At 36.4% G+C, this 15142-nt stretch overlaps 1 protein-coding gene and 1 long non-coding RNA gene across 2 annotated transcripts in view; one reads left to right on the top strand and one right to left on the bottom strand.

The window, feature by feature from the left end:
* Positions 1-15142, top strand: part of LOC148731150 (uncharacterized) — a 28923-nt gene that overhangs the window by 5823 nt on the left and 7958 nt on the right. The gene's annotated exons all lie outside the window — the stretch shown is intronic.
* On the bottom strand, positions 10887-14609 carry LOC148731151 (uncharacterized; the record flags this gene model as incomplete). The annotated part of the gene is made up of 5 exons (XM_088760986.1): positions 10887-11866; positions 12397-12496; positions 13173-13289; positions 13799-13869; positions 14346-14609. Coding segments are annotated over 5 exons (843 nt in total), but the record flags the coding sequence as incomplete, so codon positions are not given.

The raw sequence follows: 15142 nt of genomic DNA, 5'->3' as shown, positions 1-15142 counted from the left end.
ATTATACGAGGCGGAACGGAATTGGCGCGTTGTTGTGTCGCTGTTTCATTTTCTTCATTAAATGAAGATATTTTCTGGTCGTCAAGCTGTTTTTCTTCGTTCGATTCATCTAATGAACTTGGACCTATATTTTCCAGCCACTCTGACTCTTCGCAGTCGGAAATATGATTCAAATTGTCCGCCAGTTTTTTTTTTTTTTTTTTTCGTAACTACAATCCAATTCTTCGCTTGCGCGATGCGAGAAAACCTGTTTAACCGTTACTTCAATAGACGAGTACAAATACCGCGTGAAATTTGTTCTCGTATTTGTTCTCGTCTATGGCGTTATTTGTACTCGTCTAGGTGTAGTTGGATAATAATGTCGAATAATTATTCGACGATATTCACCTCGCCTTCGGTGAATAATTGTTAAGTATAAGACTCGAGCTTTATTCTGTAATCTTGAACTTGTGAGCGATATTCCTTGGTTATTCCGTATTCAAACCACCCAATCGGAGCCTCAAGCGCCACTCTACTCAGAGATTCTTGTGTGTTTCACAGTTGTTTCACTGAAATAGCACGTCCACGTGTAAAGAATTTCCGCTTTCAATATTGACCAAAGAGAGATAAAAGTCAAGTTACTGTACGCAACAAGGAGCATGTTCGTATTGGAAGTGGCGGGAAACTAGAGGACGAGTGCCTATCTTGACCAGTTTCCTATTCTATGAGATACGTTTTACGTTGAAACTACCTTTACGACCCTATTCCAGATCGTTATCATTAACACCTTGAAATATCAATAAACTCTAAAATAAGATGAAAGTGAAATCTGTTAGATACTATTTTCTATGTGAAACTAAATGTCCAGAGTAGGAATTTCGACAAATACCGTTTAAGTAGACGTACAGATTTTGAAAAACAACACCTTGAAGGTTTGATAGGGCTGTGGATCATTTTCTCACCTTGCCTAACTCTATTCGTATGATTTTTATAAAAATAACTGTTTGTTTCTTGGCCATATCTCAGAAGGACTGGTTTAAACCAAATTGAATCATATGGCTGGCTAAAACTATAACCTGACAGTGAAATTCCGATGACAGTCCGATATGTGAAGGCCGAAAAAAGGGTGAATTGATTCACTTGTATTTGAATAATCGCTAGTTCTCGATCGCTATCTCAGAAATAATTTAGTTCGGGTGCCGCACGAATACAACCTGACAGTGACATCCCTTGAAGTCTTAGACTGGGCTTCAAAGATCAGAGTTTTTCATTTAATTACATCTGTACGAGTGTTTCTCGCAATTTTAGAGATCGCCATTTATCCAGCAACAAACTCGTATAGAAGCGATTTGAGGTAATAGAACAGAGAATTCAAACTGCCGCTAACTCCATTGTACTTTATAATACACTGTCGCCGCCTGGTTTTTAAACTGTGGCTGATTGACACCCTTCCCTGACGAAATATTAGTGAGAGCCTTTTGTTTGCTAAAACCAGAAATCCTACAAAAAAATTCTTGCTGATTCTTGGAGTTTCTCCGTCGTGACTGTTTCGGATTTTAAATCTATCATAGAGCTGATTCAATTTAAAAATCAGATAGCAAGACGTTTCTTTTAATATCCCTGAGACACGTGTCACTTTATTCGCTGAGGAGATGATATACACCCAGTCTGAGCGACCAGTAAAATTAGTGAGATCTGAAAGACCTTAATTGAAGCAATTTGACGGTCACGGATAGGCTCAGATGAATTATACTGGCATAAATTTGTGTATAATACCGTAGTCAGAGGATCGATTATGATTCTGGCATAATTACTAAGAGATTCTTGGGAGTAAATGTGTCGAACTGCGTTGCAAAAAGTCAATGAAATCTTGAATTATTTGTAAATATATTAATCTTATCAGGGAATCTTATCTTGAGAAGTTGTATGGCCACTGTCCTGAACTGGTCAATCAATTCTGTTTAAGGCACTTCCTCAAATAAACGCTTGAGCACTTCTTCAAATTCTTGGCTGACTGAATGGAGAGCTTATCGGAATGAGGGTGCTTTATAGGAGTGGCAACTTATAAAGAAATTATCATTAGCTTGTGTAGATTGAGCTGTAAAACGTTGTGGATAAAGTGGTGATAGAAACAAGTTTTATTTGCGTTAAAGAAAGCGAGGGAGGAAGGGGATGGGGGAAAGTTAAAAGCTTTATGTAAGAGCGCATTTCAAACTTTCTCACTTGATGATTCCTCTTTAACTAGGTAAATAAAAGTGAGAGTGAAATAGGTTTCGGGCGCATTAATCATTACGTGAATTGGCTTAATTCGTCTTGATAACAATAGTTTCTGTTTCGCTAAAGATAATCGTTTATTGATATCAATCAATCTTGCGCATCAGCTTAATGTGGACTCTACTGTAATGTAGACCGCCAAATAGGTCAAATGCTTCCCAATAACAGCCTTTTGCGAAACTGAAACGTATGCTTATGAGCAAGCGACAGATGAAACGGGCGGCGGTAATGGGTGAGATAAAACTATTTCTGGCGTGGATAACTTGCATCGCTCTCCTCTAGTTTCGGCTTTACTTTTTTGGAAATTGTCAGAGTCAATCCTAAGAATATACAATGTTTCACTGATTTCTCTTCCTCATTCTTTTTTTCTTTTTTTTTTTTTGAACAAACGTAATTCCAAACTCGGAGATGCGTTTGCAGAGAAACGTTGTTTTCTTTTTTTAGGACTGAGTCTGGCAATTTCTGAGGGTTTTCCCGGACTTTCGTTTAAGATCTCGATTTGCAGATTTCGTTAACAGTTGTATTGCACCGCACAAAAGAAGGGAACCATAATTTGTCACATTTCCCAAAGCATTGAGATATGAGTCATGTTCCTCAATCTCTGGGTTTCAATGCCCAGAGCCTGTGCAGCCAAGGTATAGAAGCAATCCCCGTAATCAGGCGGATTGAATGTCACTTCAAACCCTAAATTCTCAAATTTATCTTCCATATCTAGCATCCCAGCTTTCAAAAGACATCCAACAAATCGAAACATAGATTACTTAGACAGTAACACGCCGTCAAAAGTCCTTCCCCTACGAACTTTATAACGCACTGAAATATGTGCAAGTAGAAAAGAAGAGACGCGCGAGTTAACTTCCGGGAATTTCTGACATGTAAAAATAAGAAAAAATAAAGTAAATGTATAGATAATAGATAGCGATTACTCTTCTTGAACCCTTCACACTTTATCCTCGACTTTCGACAAAAACCTAAACTCACATTTTTTGGAGGCTGCAAACTTGATGTTTGTTTCAGTTAACGAATTCAAAGTGTATGTAGTTTTTTCAGATTTTGACGAGTATTGGCTGGAGTATTGGTGGAAATATTTTCTTTTGTCCGACTTCACTATTGATGGATTCTCTCTGGAACCAATAGGAATATAAAAAAAGCCTCACATCTTTTTTAGCCTTTCATCTGCTAAGGTATACAGTTTAGTTTGTTTGGATGTCCGTGAAAGCTTAAAGGCTGGTAATTCAATTAAACAAACGCAGTCAGTTTTATTAGGTTTTCACGTGCCGAACCAAAAAAAAAAACCATCAAAACTCTTGTTATTTTTAAAATCTATACGCTATAAGCCTTAGTTTTGCAAGCGCGTTCAGAATTTCCTCATGCATACTGTTACTTAATAGTTTTTTTTTTCGCTGATTTTCCTGCCTATATGAAGAATATGTTTTCACTCCAGTCCTCTTCCTATAATCTTCGTGGCAACTACATTCTTCCACTTAGTAAACCTAAAACAACTACCTTTGCTCTTAATTCCTTTTCTTACTTCTCAGCTAAGCAGTGGAATGCACTGCCAGACTATTTTCGTAATAGTTTCTTTGCAGAGTTTAAAACCAAAATACAGGATGTTACCTTTAAGTGGATTTCTTTTTTCATGACATCCTTAAACCTAAGATTTAGAATTTGTAAATAATACTTTTTCCTTACTTTTATGTGTTTTTTTATCATCATTATCGTTATTATCACTATTTTGTATACATATATTTATAGATTACCTTTATATTTACATATTACCTATATATAGCTACTCTAAAATTCGAGTATAGATAAAGTTTACGTATGTAGGCATCATGGTTTATTGTATAGGAGAGCACGTGGGACGATGTTTCCGGGTGGGCACCCTCTCATGTTGACAGTAACCCTAAATCAGCAATCCAGCGAAAAAATCTAGCTGAGTCCCAGAATTAGTCCGTCTTGACTGTTTCACCTTTGAAGACTAGCAAAGGCTGAGATAATTTTAAAAGTTAGAGAGAATAAGGTTTTCATTAATCTTGACTGCCGACGTAAACCACATTAAGACTTCTTACAGCCTGCGGGGGTTATCTTTTCCTTTAATAATCAACTCGCTTGGACCACTCAGAATTAGTTGTTCACGTTGAGTATATTCATATTATATGAATAAATAAAGTGACCTTCTCAAGAGAAAAATGGACACAAATCAAAAGAAAAATGTGTCATAAAACCTACGATGTTTACTGCAAAATGGCACTTCATCTAAGACGGTCTTGTGCATAGTGGCGGGTAAAAAATAAACACGTAATTGTAGCGAGAAAGTACGATATTTGGTTCAAGGAGAACTTTCAGAGGCAAAAAAACGGATATTAGCAAGGCAGTTAACGCAGAAATTAGAAATAACTTGGTGGTCTTTTTGCCCTTTGCAGCAAGAGCAACCACGAGGCAAAAATAACATTAACAATCAAATATGGTTTATGCAAATGCTTTTCCCAACTTTTACCTGAGTCAGCAAAACTAGCCCTTCCAAAACGTTGTCTGCACTATTAGTCAAGGACCAGTGTACAAAACACGTTTTTACTTGTACTAATAGTGGACAAATTCCGGCCTGACGATCTTTCTAATCTTGACCGGTCACGTCGAAAAAAACCTCACGAAGGACATGAACCATTACACTGGGTAGATGAGCTCACGATTCTTGTTAATATCACTCTTGGTGTGTGTCAATGTTGGGTTGATTTCATCGCAACCTACCCTGGTACCTTAATTTCCTGATACGATAGGCATGAGGAACAGTATTCTGAATTGTGCAAGCACACCCCAAAGCTGTGATCTAGTTGGTACGTGATTCATACCCTAATGCGGTAGTCTGATTGGTTTGTGACAGAACAAAAATGCGGCAATCTGATTGTTGCCAGCAAAATACCACTCTTTACGCTGACATATAGTTTTTTTTGGATATTTCAAAAATCATAAAAGTCTAAATTTTCACTTTTCCTTTTTGTTGCACTAATCCTGAAAAATCCCCAATTATCTGTCTATAGCATACTTCTACCAAAGAGTTTTATCTTGGCTAGTTGTATGGAGGATCCCACTCTATATTCATCGAAAAGATCTTCCCTTAAACCTAATCCATCAATGTCACTTGTCTCAAATGAGATAGGAAATCATAGTGAACTGAAATTTGTTAACGTTAGAGTCCATCCTTACCTATGTATTCCAAGCTTACCTCTGCAGAGAAAGTCTGCACCATAAACGTTCACAGTACGAATTATATGCAACAGGTTAGAGTCTGGTTGTTCTGGATTATTGAATCCCAATGCTTGAATTTGTCTGAAAACAATCCTTCTTATGTGAAGAAAGTCGGTACTTATTTCAGGATTCATCAAGGCGAGAGCAATCGATAAAAAAGTATCGTATTTCTCGTTTGGTGTGTAAAAGGCATCTCAGAAAGGTGATTTTGACGGAGTTTTGTAGTTTCCAGAGCCACGTCTTAATGAACGTAGAACTGTCGGAAGCGATCACTGATTGTAACCATACACTGGATATGACTATCACTAGAAGTGATAACCACACCGCCTGTTCGGTATATGTCGGCCGTGATCTTGGGATCTCAGACAATATATGACAAAGAGCGCACTGCACGCTACGGCGAGGTATGGTGAAACATCACTTGAACTCGATAAAGAACTTATAATAGCTTTTAAAGGTAAATGGAGCCTCAAATGAACGATCTTGTTGATTTCATAAGTTACTTTAATAGATGATGACAGTCCAATTTGCAAAAGCGAAAAAAAGTGAACTGATTCCGTTGTATTTGAATTACCTCTCGTTATTTCAGTCTAGTGAATTCCTTTCCCATCTTCATCACTATCTCCGGAAAAACGGAAAAATTGTGGAAGCACACGGATTTACAGAGTCGAAAAAACTTCTCTTGACAGGGTAGATACATCTGTATTTTGAATTAGCACACACAACTTAGAAGTGCTTATCAAGGCAAATGATTTTGATATGGTACCTTCCCTCATGTCGATGTCTAATCACAACTGAACCTCCATAGCTAGTTTAACCATTTTCATACGTTGCAATTTCATTACTCGTGAGCTTTTGTGAAGGGTTTGAAGTTATATGAAGAAGTCGCGTGTCGATCATTCAGAGTAAATGAGTTAACACTGCGCTCTTATCAATGATTTTTGTCAATTACATTAAGAATTTTGTTAGTAGATTTTGACCGCACACCCTTGAACTTTGAGGAAAGCCTAGTTTATGAAACACTTCTTGAGAGCAGTACAAACAATTAGCTCAAAAGGTCCTTACAAAAGAAAGAATGTTAACGGAACGTTAACAGAATGTTAATATTTCTGCACAGAAATGTGAAGAAATATCGAGATATGTCCTATTCTCGTTTATTTGGAGCGCGACCGATGAAAACTTTACGAAGAAATACAGTGTCGCGCCAAAGCGATCATGTACATGGTAATTGAAAATGACTGGTGTTACGAAAATGACTAAATGTTCAAGAAACTGAGGGAACGTATACAATCCAAAATATTACAGATCGACGAGGCACGGCTAAGCGATACTGAGGAGATTTATAACTATTACATATAACGCTAAGGTTACACTGGGCTAAGTGTCAGCAATAAGGTGTTGGTTGGCACGATTTGATTTGATTCACCGTTTTTTGAGAAAATTCTAATTCACCTGCATGCACGGCGACTTATAGGAGATGATCTATCACTTTCATGTTTCAATCTTTAAGGAGGCTCGAAAGGGTTTTCCACAATTAACAGCAAGTGCCAATCAGTAAAAGATATCAGGACTGTCAAACTTATCATCGGGAAAATGACTTGACATATGCTTAACACTATGTTAGGGCAATATTTTAAGGGGGCGCGTCAGGCATTATCTGTTGCCATGGCAACAGTACAGTAGTGCTGAAAGACCTTCTAAAACTCAGTCTTTGAAAGATATCTCAGAAACCAAGTCGGTGACCTAGTTTTTTTTAAAATTTATTTAACATCATCGCATTCACTATCTGTATACGTGATGTAAAAAAAACTAGCTAGTAGAACTTGAATTATATAGGAAACTGCTGTTTTAAAATGTAAAAAATTTTCCACTAGATAAATTTTTTTAAAACTTTCTTCAGGAATGCGTAATGATGAAAATAATTTGTACACAAAAAATCAGGAAAGATCACCGAACTAATTTTCGAGATATTAGTTCATCAACTTAGCAAGCTTTATCTCCGGTTTTTACAACTTTAGCTCACACTTTTATATCCGGTCATGCGCTTTAAACGATACCGCTGACTCCAGGGCTCATTTTCGCGAGGATGAGTCCGTGTCCGCGTGATTAATCGGTGGATGCCCTCAGCGCGGAAAAAATCGTACATCCTGAAGATAGATTCACATTGTTTCGTGATTTTACATATTCCTGAAAACTAAGTCATCATTTGAGACTCAGACTGCTTACCGTTACGACAGTTGGAAATGTAAGAACATTCCGGAGAGAATTCTCTTGCGGAATTCGATATATGATGACAAGCTGATTTTGAAGGTGGCGCCAATGCCAGTACAACATTGAGACCGTTAATGTTGAGTTTCTCGTACAGAGATTGTAGTGTAACATGAGACAAACCAGGCTCTGCCAGCTTCTGGACCATGTTTGTCGAAAGATGAAGCTTTCCATTAGACGTCTGGATGGTATCCTGTCGTTGTTCCGAGAAGATGGCTTGATCGAAGGCTTCATTCGGCGATGCACATTTGCCATGATTGACCGTATAACTGTTTGTGTGAAATTTGAAGTGGAGGAGTGAAAACAATTTAGAGTTACTGAAAGAATTTGCTTTGACGTCTTCCAGATTGTCATGAGCGTCAAACTAAGCGGAAATCAGGGTTTCATATACAACAGTAACTTGTTGGTCGTCACAGATTTCGCGAAGTTCTATATTTTTCAAGGTACTAGAGGTATGAACAAGCCTTGGCTTCATTTTCCTTTTTTTCTCTTTGCCACTGTCATGGCCGTGAACTTTCATTATTCCGTTTTAAATGGAAAACAAAAAAAAGTTTGCAAAGTAAGCAATCTCGATCACCGAAGACAAAGAATCTCACAATTTATATGCTGAGACTTCCAGAGCGAGGGTAACGCACTTTTAAAAAAGTTATTGTCAATACTGATACCTTTACTTCATCTCGAGTGTGGACCTCCTGAGGCATGTTTTTGGAAGGACTAGTAAACCCTAGCAACTCCGCCTCTGATTAGTAGCAATTAGTATATACTTAAACAGTGGATAGCGTTGAAGGCTGATTGGCTAGTCAAACTTTGGTGAATAGCTGTTCATTGGTGCGGCATATGCTGCAATCATTCGCATTTGTATTAAACTGATTTACTCCAATCCTTACAATCCACACAAAACTCTCTCGTATCTATGATATGGAAGAAGGGAAGATAGTTGCCTAGGTTCAGTTCTCATTAAAAACTATCACATCGCTGGGTCATTCTCAATGACCAGTTTTGACAACAAAATTAATTCAAAATATATATATCATTGCTTCTAATGTGACATATAGCTCAGCCATCCCAGGCTTATTTCTTTGGAAATATCATATTAAATTATCAATACAAGCTGTAAGCGTTAACTTTTGGACCAAACAAAAAATCTCGAAAACGTGTGATATGTCTCTGACTCTACACAACTTTTATCACACATAACTTACCGGGACTTGTGGGTGATCCAGAGTCAACTGATTGGTGTGGGAATTCACAGGTGGTAAAGCGTACCATACCACGTATATTGGTGACCTTTCAAGCTGGGAGAGGCTGTAGAGCTTATGTCATGAAAAAGTTGACTTGTTTTTAGTTCAATGGCTATCAAACAATACAGGATTTCTGGGTTGCAGTAACAGTACAAGGAGTATTAAAGATCGAAGCGAAGAAAACCTTTGAAAAATGAGGGAAAATGGGGTGAGGGGTTGAAGAGAGAGCAGTCATCTTAAGTCATTCGACTCGTCCTGTTTTTTTCTTTTTTCCTTTCAGTTGCGTCTTTTTAAATTGGAACTTTTCTTTCTCTCAATCTAGCTGGCTATAGGTAGCCTGCAGCGTAGTATACTTCAATAAATAACACTTCAATCAATCAACTTTATTAATGTGTCAAACTCTTCTAGCTGGCCACAAGTGGCCTACTAATCGGGGACACCTAATTAATAAAATCTATATAAAGCTTAAGGTTACATTTGATAATATTTAAAGTAGAATATTTACCATAAAAAAAATCGTTAATAGCATTAAAATATTAAATCTGTAAATAAAATAAATAATAATGATGACAATAAAATGGTTTACAATGTAATATAATTAATCTGAAAGTAAGCGAAAGATGAACTTAATAAGTAGAGTCTCAAGTGTTACACAGGTAACAATTTGAACATTTGTTCTCAACTATAAGACTTTAAAGGCCGATAACGATGCTAGAGCCCTATCCTTCTTAGACAGTTTGGACCATAAGAGTGGTCCAATGTATCAAATGGAGTGCTTGCCATATTTTACAATATTGAACCTAGGGATGAAGGAGTCTGAATTTCGTCGATTATAACTAATCTATGATACGCTGAAAAGATAACATTCAAAGCTGTTAACTTATCTTTCACTTTATACATGAGGATTGCAATATACTGCAGGTGTCTTTTGTAAAGACTAGTCATCCGTGCACGTGTTAGTAACTTGCCATATGACGATTTCTAATCACAAAATACAGCTCGCAGACGATGTTCATTGACCCTCTGAAGCTTTCTTTGATCTGAGCCTCTGCAAAAGTGCCAAACGAGGCTGCAGTTTGTCAGATATGGCAATATGGCGGTCTTGTTTATTCTTAATTTTACTTTCATTGAAATCACAGGATGAAATAACTAAATTAAGTTTCCTTAAAGGTAGCTTAAAGGTTAACATTAGAAGTATTTAAGTCATCTTTAGGTGACATACGAAAGTTCTGAAATGTATCTTTAATTGAACTTTCCAAAGTCAATTAAAGTGTCCTTATGAACCATTTAGTTAACACTTTAAGGTCACATGAAAGCAAACCTAAATAACCATTTCATGAACACTTTAAGATCACATGAAAGCAAACCTAAATAACCATTTAATTGAATTTAGGAATCCTCTTAATTCTTGTAAAGTCAACTTTAGTCAACCAAAACTTCCACTTGTAAATGCATCTTAAAGGTTTCTTCAATCTTTTGTTTCCCTTTAAGTACTGCTTAAAGTTACAGGTTTTGTTGTAATTCATCTTTAGTTGTACTTTCTGATTCTCTTAAATTTCAAGTTTTGTTAACATTCATCATTAAGTGACCTTTAAGCACCTCTAAAGGCTGCAGGTTTCACTTTCAACTGACTTTTGATTTGCTTAATCACACCCTCATTTATATCCCAATAACTTATGATATTTTGGGCAACCTTACAATTGATAGAAAAAGAAGCATCACACATTCAAGTAATAACAAAGTGTTTGAAATTGCAGTGATGAAATAGTTTCGTTCAAAACTCATTTGTTCCCCTGAGATAACATAAACCTACAATGAAGCTGAGGATATCCCAGTCGAGCCCCATAAATAATTAAAAAAAGAGATGTCCAAATGTTTGAATTACTGATTGACATACTTTATTAAAATTGTTTCACTTTTGTCAATGTATAATATAATCTTCGTCAAGCAGGTAATAGAATATTTACCACTATAAAAGTATGACAAATACACAAATTATATAACTAGCTGTAGTAACAAACTACACAAAAAGATATTGATTCACAAATTGTACTCTCAAATCCAGCTACTAAGAAATGTGATTTGAAATGATACTTGTCTAACAATAAAAAATATAAGTTCAACCTATCAATCTAAAATTCAGAAAAATTTTCTTAATCGACTTAAATTTGCAATAACTCTCAGTTATTTGCTACATTATTACAACTGTAATACTTATTAAATATGATCATATACCTTAATTTCTTTTAGTAAACAAGTAATAGAAAACAGTTCTCTTACTCTAAAATGCAGCTGAAACTTTGATATACAAAAATGATGTGTACATCTAAATATAAAAAAGTATCTCATGTGGAGGAAATTTATTAACATTGAAGAATTCACGATCACTTACTTTAGATGAGACCATAATTATTCAATGAAAAAGAAGCCTCATGCAGGCATGCAAAATAACCTCATTCTAGACTTGGCTTGATATTTTGTACATTTTCGATTTCATTGATTAGTAAAACAATTTTCTCACTGTATTATTGCCCACTCTGGAAAATTTTCAGTAGGTGGGCATCTCAGAAAAGGTTGCCCATAAACCCTGGACGGATTCTCTCTTTAGCTCTTGAAGTGAGCTTTTTCTTATAAGCCTTGTCAAGTTTCTTTTCAATTTTTTTCATTCTCCTACTTTCCCACTGAAGGTGATGCACAGAGTATTTTGTTACTTTTGAGGTATTTCCATTGTCATCCTCGTAGCAGCTTTCCTCACTGCTCATTGCCTCCATGACAAGAACCTCTGCTGCTCTCCCCTTTTCATGCTGGTTGGCCCAGTTGACCAGCTCCAGGGCTGTAGTTTGTCTCATTAACTTCTAAAAAAAATAAAAAAAATTAAACAGGCATGAGAAGGGTGTTATAGGACTTCAAATGAAAAATATGATCCAAATCACTAATTTCTCTTGATATATATATATGTGTGTACCCAATGTAAGAATGGAATTCTTAAGCATGTTATAATATAGGGTCTCTTTGTCCTTTTTTTTTCCCATCAAATGGTGCATACAAACTATCATTTATTTCACATCACATTTTAATATTTTTCAAATTTATTTTACAAAGATTTTCTTGGGAGGCTCTAGATACAGACCAGAATACCTCACTTATTTAACAATTTCTCTAATAAGAACATAGTCCCTTAGATGTGTCTATATTCAAAGCCATCCAATTTTGAAGTGCCAAAATAAAGACATTCAATGGGAAATAGCTTCCCTCCCACTGATCGAGTGTACTTGAGGGTGTACTCAGTCTGGTAACATTGAACATCTGTCGGACCCCATCATTTGTGAACAGCAGGGTATATAAAAAGTAAAATGTTCAAAATAGTATCCTAGCCAATAAATACCTCTCTTTGGCGACCACTCTTCCAGGTTTTTTGTTTATGAGCCTCATAGTGGTTACCACTCTTCAGTTTCTGTGTTTTCACACATATTTGAAATATATTTGTAAAGCAGCTGTTTAAAGAAATGATTATGAAAATGCCATGAGAAGCTGATTGTAAAAAGATTCCCACATAAATTAATGACAATGTTCAAATTTATAATAATTTATGGCAGGCCACCTTAGAATATCTGCCAAGTTAGTATGTCCTTAGTGATTCATTGCTAAGGTGTAAAGTATGCTTTTTTGAGGATCTACACTGAAGTGTTTCAGATCTAGAGACAAGAAATAAACCCGAAAATTTCAGTTTGCAACATATTTAAATTTCTGTAACATTTGGGAAAGTTAATATGTAAGTTAGGAAAAACTATAAAATGCACCCCCCCCCCCCTTGTCCTAAATTTGACCATGTAATGAAGGTGCTCATTAGAGGTTTCAGGGTATCTAACTGTGTTACTGAATGCTAGTTTTATGATGACATTTATGTTGAGGAGAAAGTGGTAAAAGACACGAATTGATGGTAGAGACTAAAAGCAGGGGTATCATTAAGGGCTGGGCAATAGACAAATTGACCAACTTTGAGCACAATTTTGCCAGGATGTTTTCAAGCCAACGCCTTCAATAAAACTCAAGTTGTTATAAAGGAGATATGCATCAATATGCTTGAGTGCAAAATCCTTATGCTCACCCACAAAATGTAATGACACCCCAGTAAAAGTGAAATGCATGTGCTATGATTATTGGTAGCTACCTTCTATGACTTCTTTTGTCCAAGGACACTTTTCAAGTCCTCCTTGTTGATGTATTGCCTGCTCTATTGTCCGCTCAAAAAGGATCTTGTTGCTGTCAGAATTTATTCTAAGACAAACAACTAATACAATTAAGCCTGGTATTCTGTAGTAACAACATTAACACTAAGACAAAAGTACAGTCAAACCTCGATTATCCGGACCTGTTGGGACTTAGGTAATCAGTCAGGATAATCGAAAATATGAATATTAATGAGACAATAATGTAAACAAAAGAAATGAAGATAAAAATCTGCTTCGATGACTCTCCGAGTGCTCGATCTTTTGAAAGCGGAGGAGGCAATGTTTTAAACGCACTTTTCCTGAATTTAGACATAATCTCTGAATTTTTTTACCTCATAAAGTTTGGAAGATCAAAGCTCATTAATAATCATGAAAAAAACGGGACCAGAGAAAAAGTCCGGATAATCGAAAAGTCCGGATAATCGAGGTTCGACTGTAACCACCATAAGGTGTTCACATAACATCTCAATATTTCAAGCAGCAGCTTAGACTCGGATTTCCTCGCTCAATCAAGATAAAGCAAAATATCTCTGAATCTAAAAAGATATTACTCACTCTTCGTCAAGATAGAAACCACTAAAGTCATCTTTTTTCAAAAGGAGTTTGTACATTCTCCTCACAGTTCTCTAAAAGAATGAAAAAAAATTCAACAATCAGTTTGTCACGTTTGTCCTATTTCTACTTTCACGCTTTTTAAAAACCCTGGTTGTTTGAAGGCTAGATGATGTAGAGCAATCAACACAAGCACAATTAAAAATTAACCTTACCCATCTATGTGAATAAAACAGGCAAGGTCAAAAGGGTCCAAGAGAAAAAATGATTAAATGAATTTTCATACTAGATAATTCTCGTTGAAACAAAAGGGAGGAAAAAAACTTTTCTGGTAGACCTGTTTATGGTAAAGGATTATCAAGTAATTGTAACCACATCTAATCATGTCAAATGATTACCGCCGAAATAATTAAGTTAATTATGCATATAATTCGCGCGCCAAACATGTACTCAACATAAAAGATAATCTTCCACGAAACAGAACTGATTCAAGCAAATTATGAACACATATCACATTATTCATGCTTATCAGTTATGTTTTTTTACTCACTCGACAAGCCGGTGGAACTACTACTGTCGTTCGCCTTTGTCTTCTGTTTTGGCGCCGACGGACGTTGGCTGCATTATTATCAACAGTTTGAAGACGGCCCTCGATCCGCTGAAGCGCTTCAGAGTTTTCTTTGTTGCTGCGCTCTTGCTGCTGCCGAAGTTTTACATTTTCGCTCGCCAGAGCGTGATTGCTCCGGATCAACTCCTCCAGCAGCACAATGCAATCGTCGGACACTTTATTCCTTTTTTCGCCGCTGGAACCACATCATGGTTTTGATCGTGCAATCGTCTTTCCGCCATATTGTTTTCTTACTTGCTTTAACTACGAATTAACGGTAAAATAACCACACTACAAGTGCTTCTCTCGGATGCTTTGTGATGCTTTGTTAACAAAGTAGTCAAACGGAATATTGAGGTTCAAAAAAGCGCGCGAATTAATATTTCTAAAACCAAACAACGACCTCCTGTTGACATATTGCCTCGTTGTGATGTTTATCGTACTGTGCCTAGCTAACGCTGGCCAGTACAAATGAAGACTCTAGTGTAATTGGAAGCAAGGAAACAGAAAGGCGGGAAAACACGAACTACACGTTCGAACTTTACTTGTTCAAGTAAACAGCTTCATACCGATACTAAAGTTTCAAAAGGGTTAGTTAAAAATATATCTGAAAATGTAGCCGTGTGTAGGTCAAGGATATCTTGTAACGAAGGAAATTTACGTATGATGCACGATCCTCGCAGTAGATAACGCTAACTTAAGCAATAGCGAAAATCACACCTGAAAAAATGAGGCCTGTA

The sequence above is a fragment of the Stylophora pistillata genome, chromosome 5 (assembly GCF_964205215.1).
Source record: "Stylophora pistillata chromosome 5, jaStyPist1.2, whole genome shotgun sequence".
NCBI classification, from domain to species: domain Eukaryota; kingdom Metazoa; phylum Cnidaria; class Anthozoa; order Scleractinia; family Pocilloporidae; genus Stylophora; species Stylophora pistillata.
Note: the sequence above shows the minus strand (reverse complement) of the source record. Positions and strands in the feature narration are given on the sequence as shown.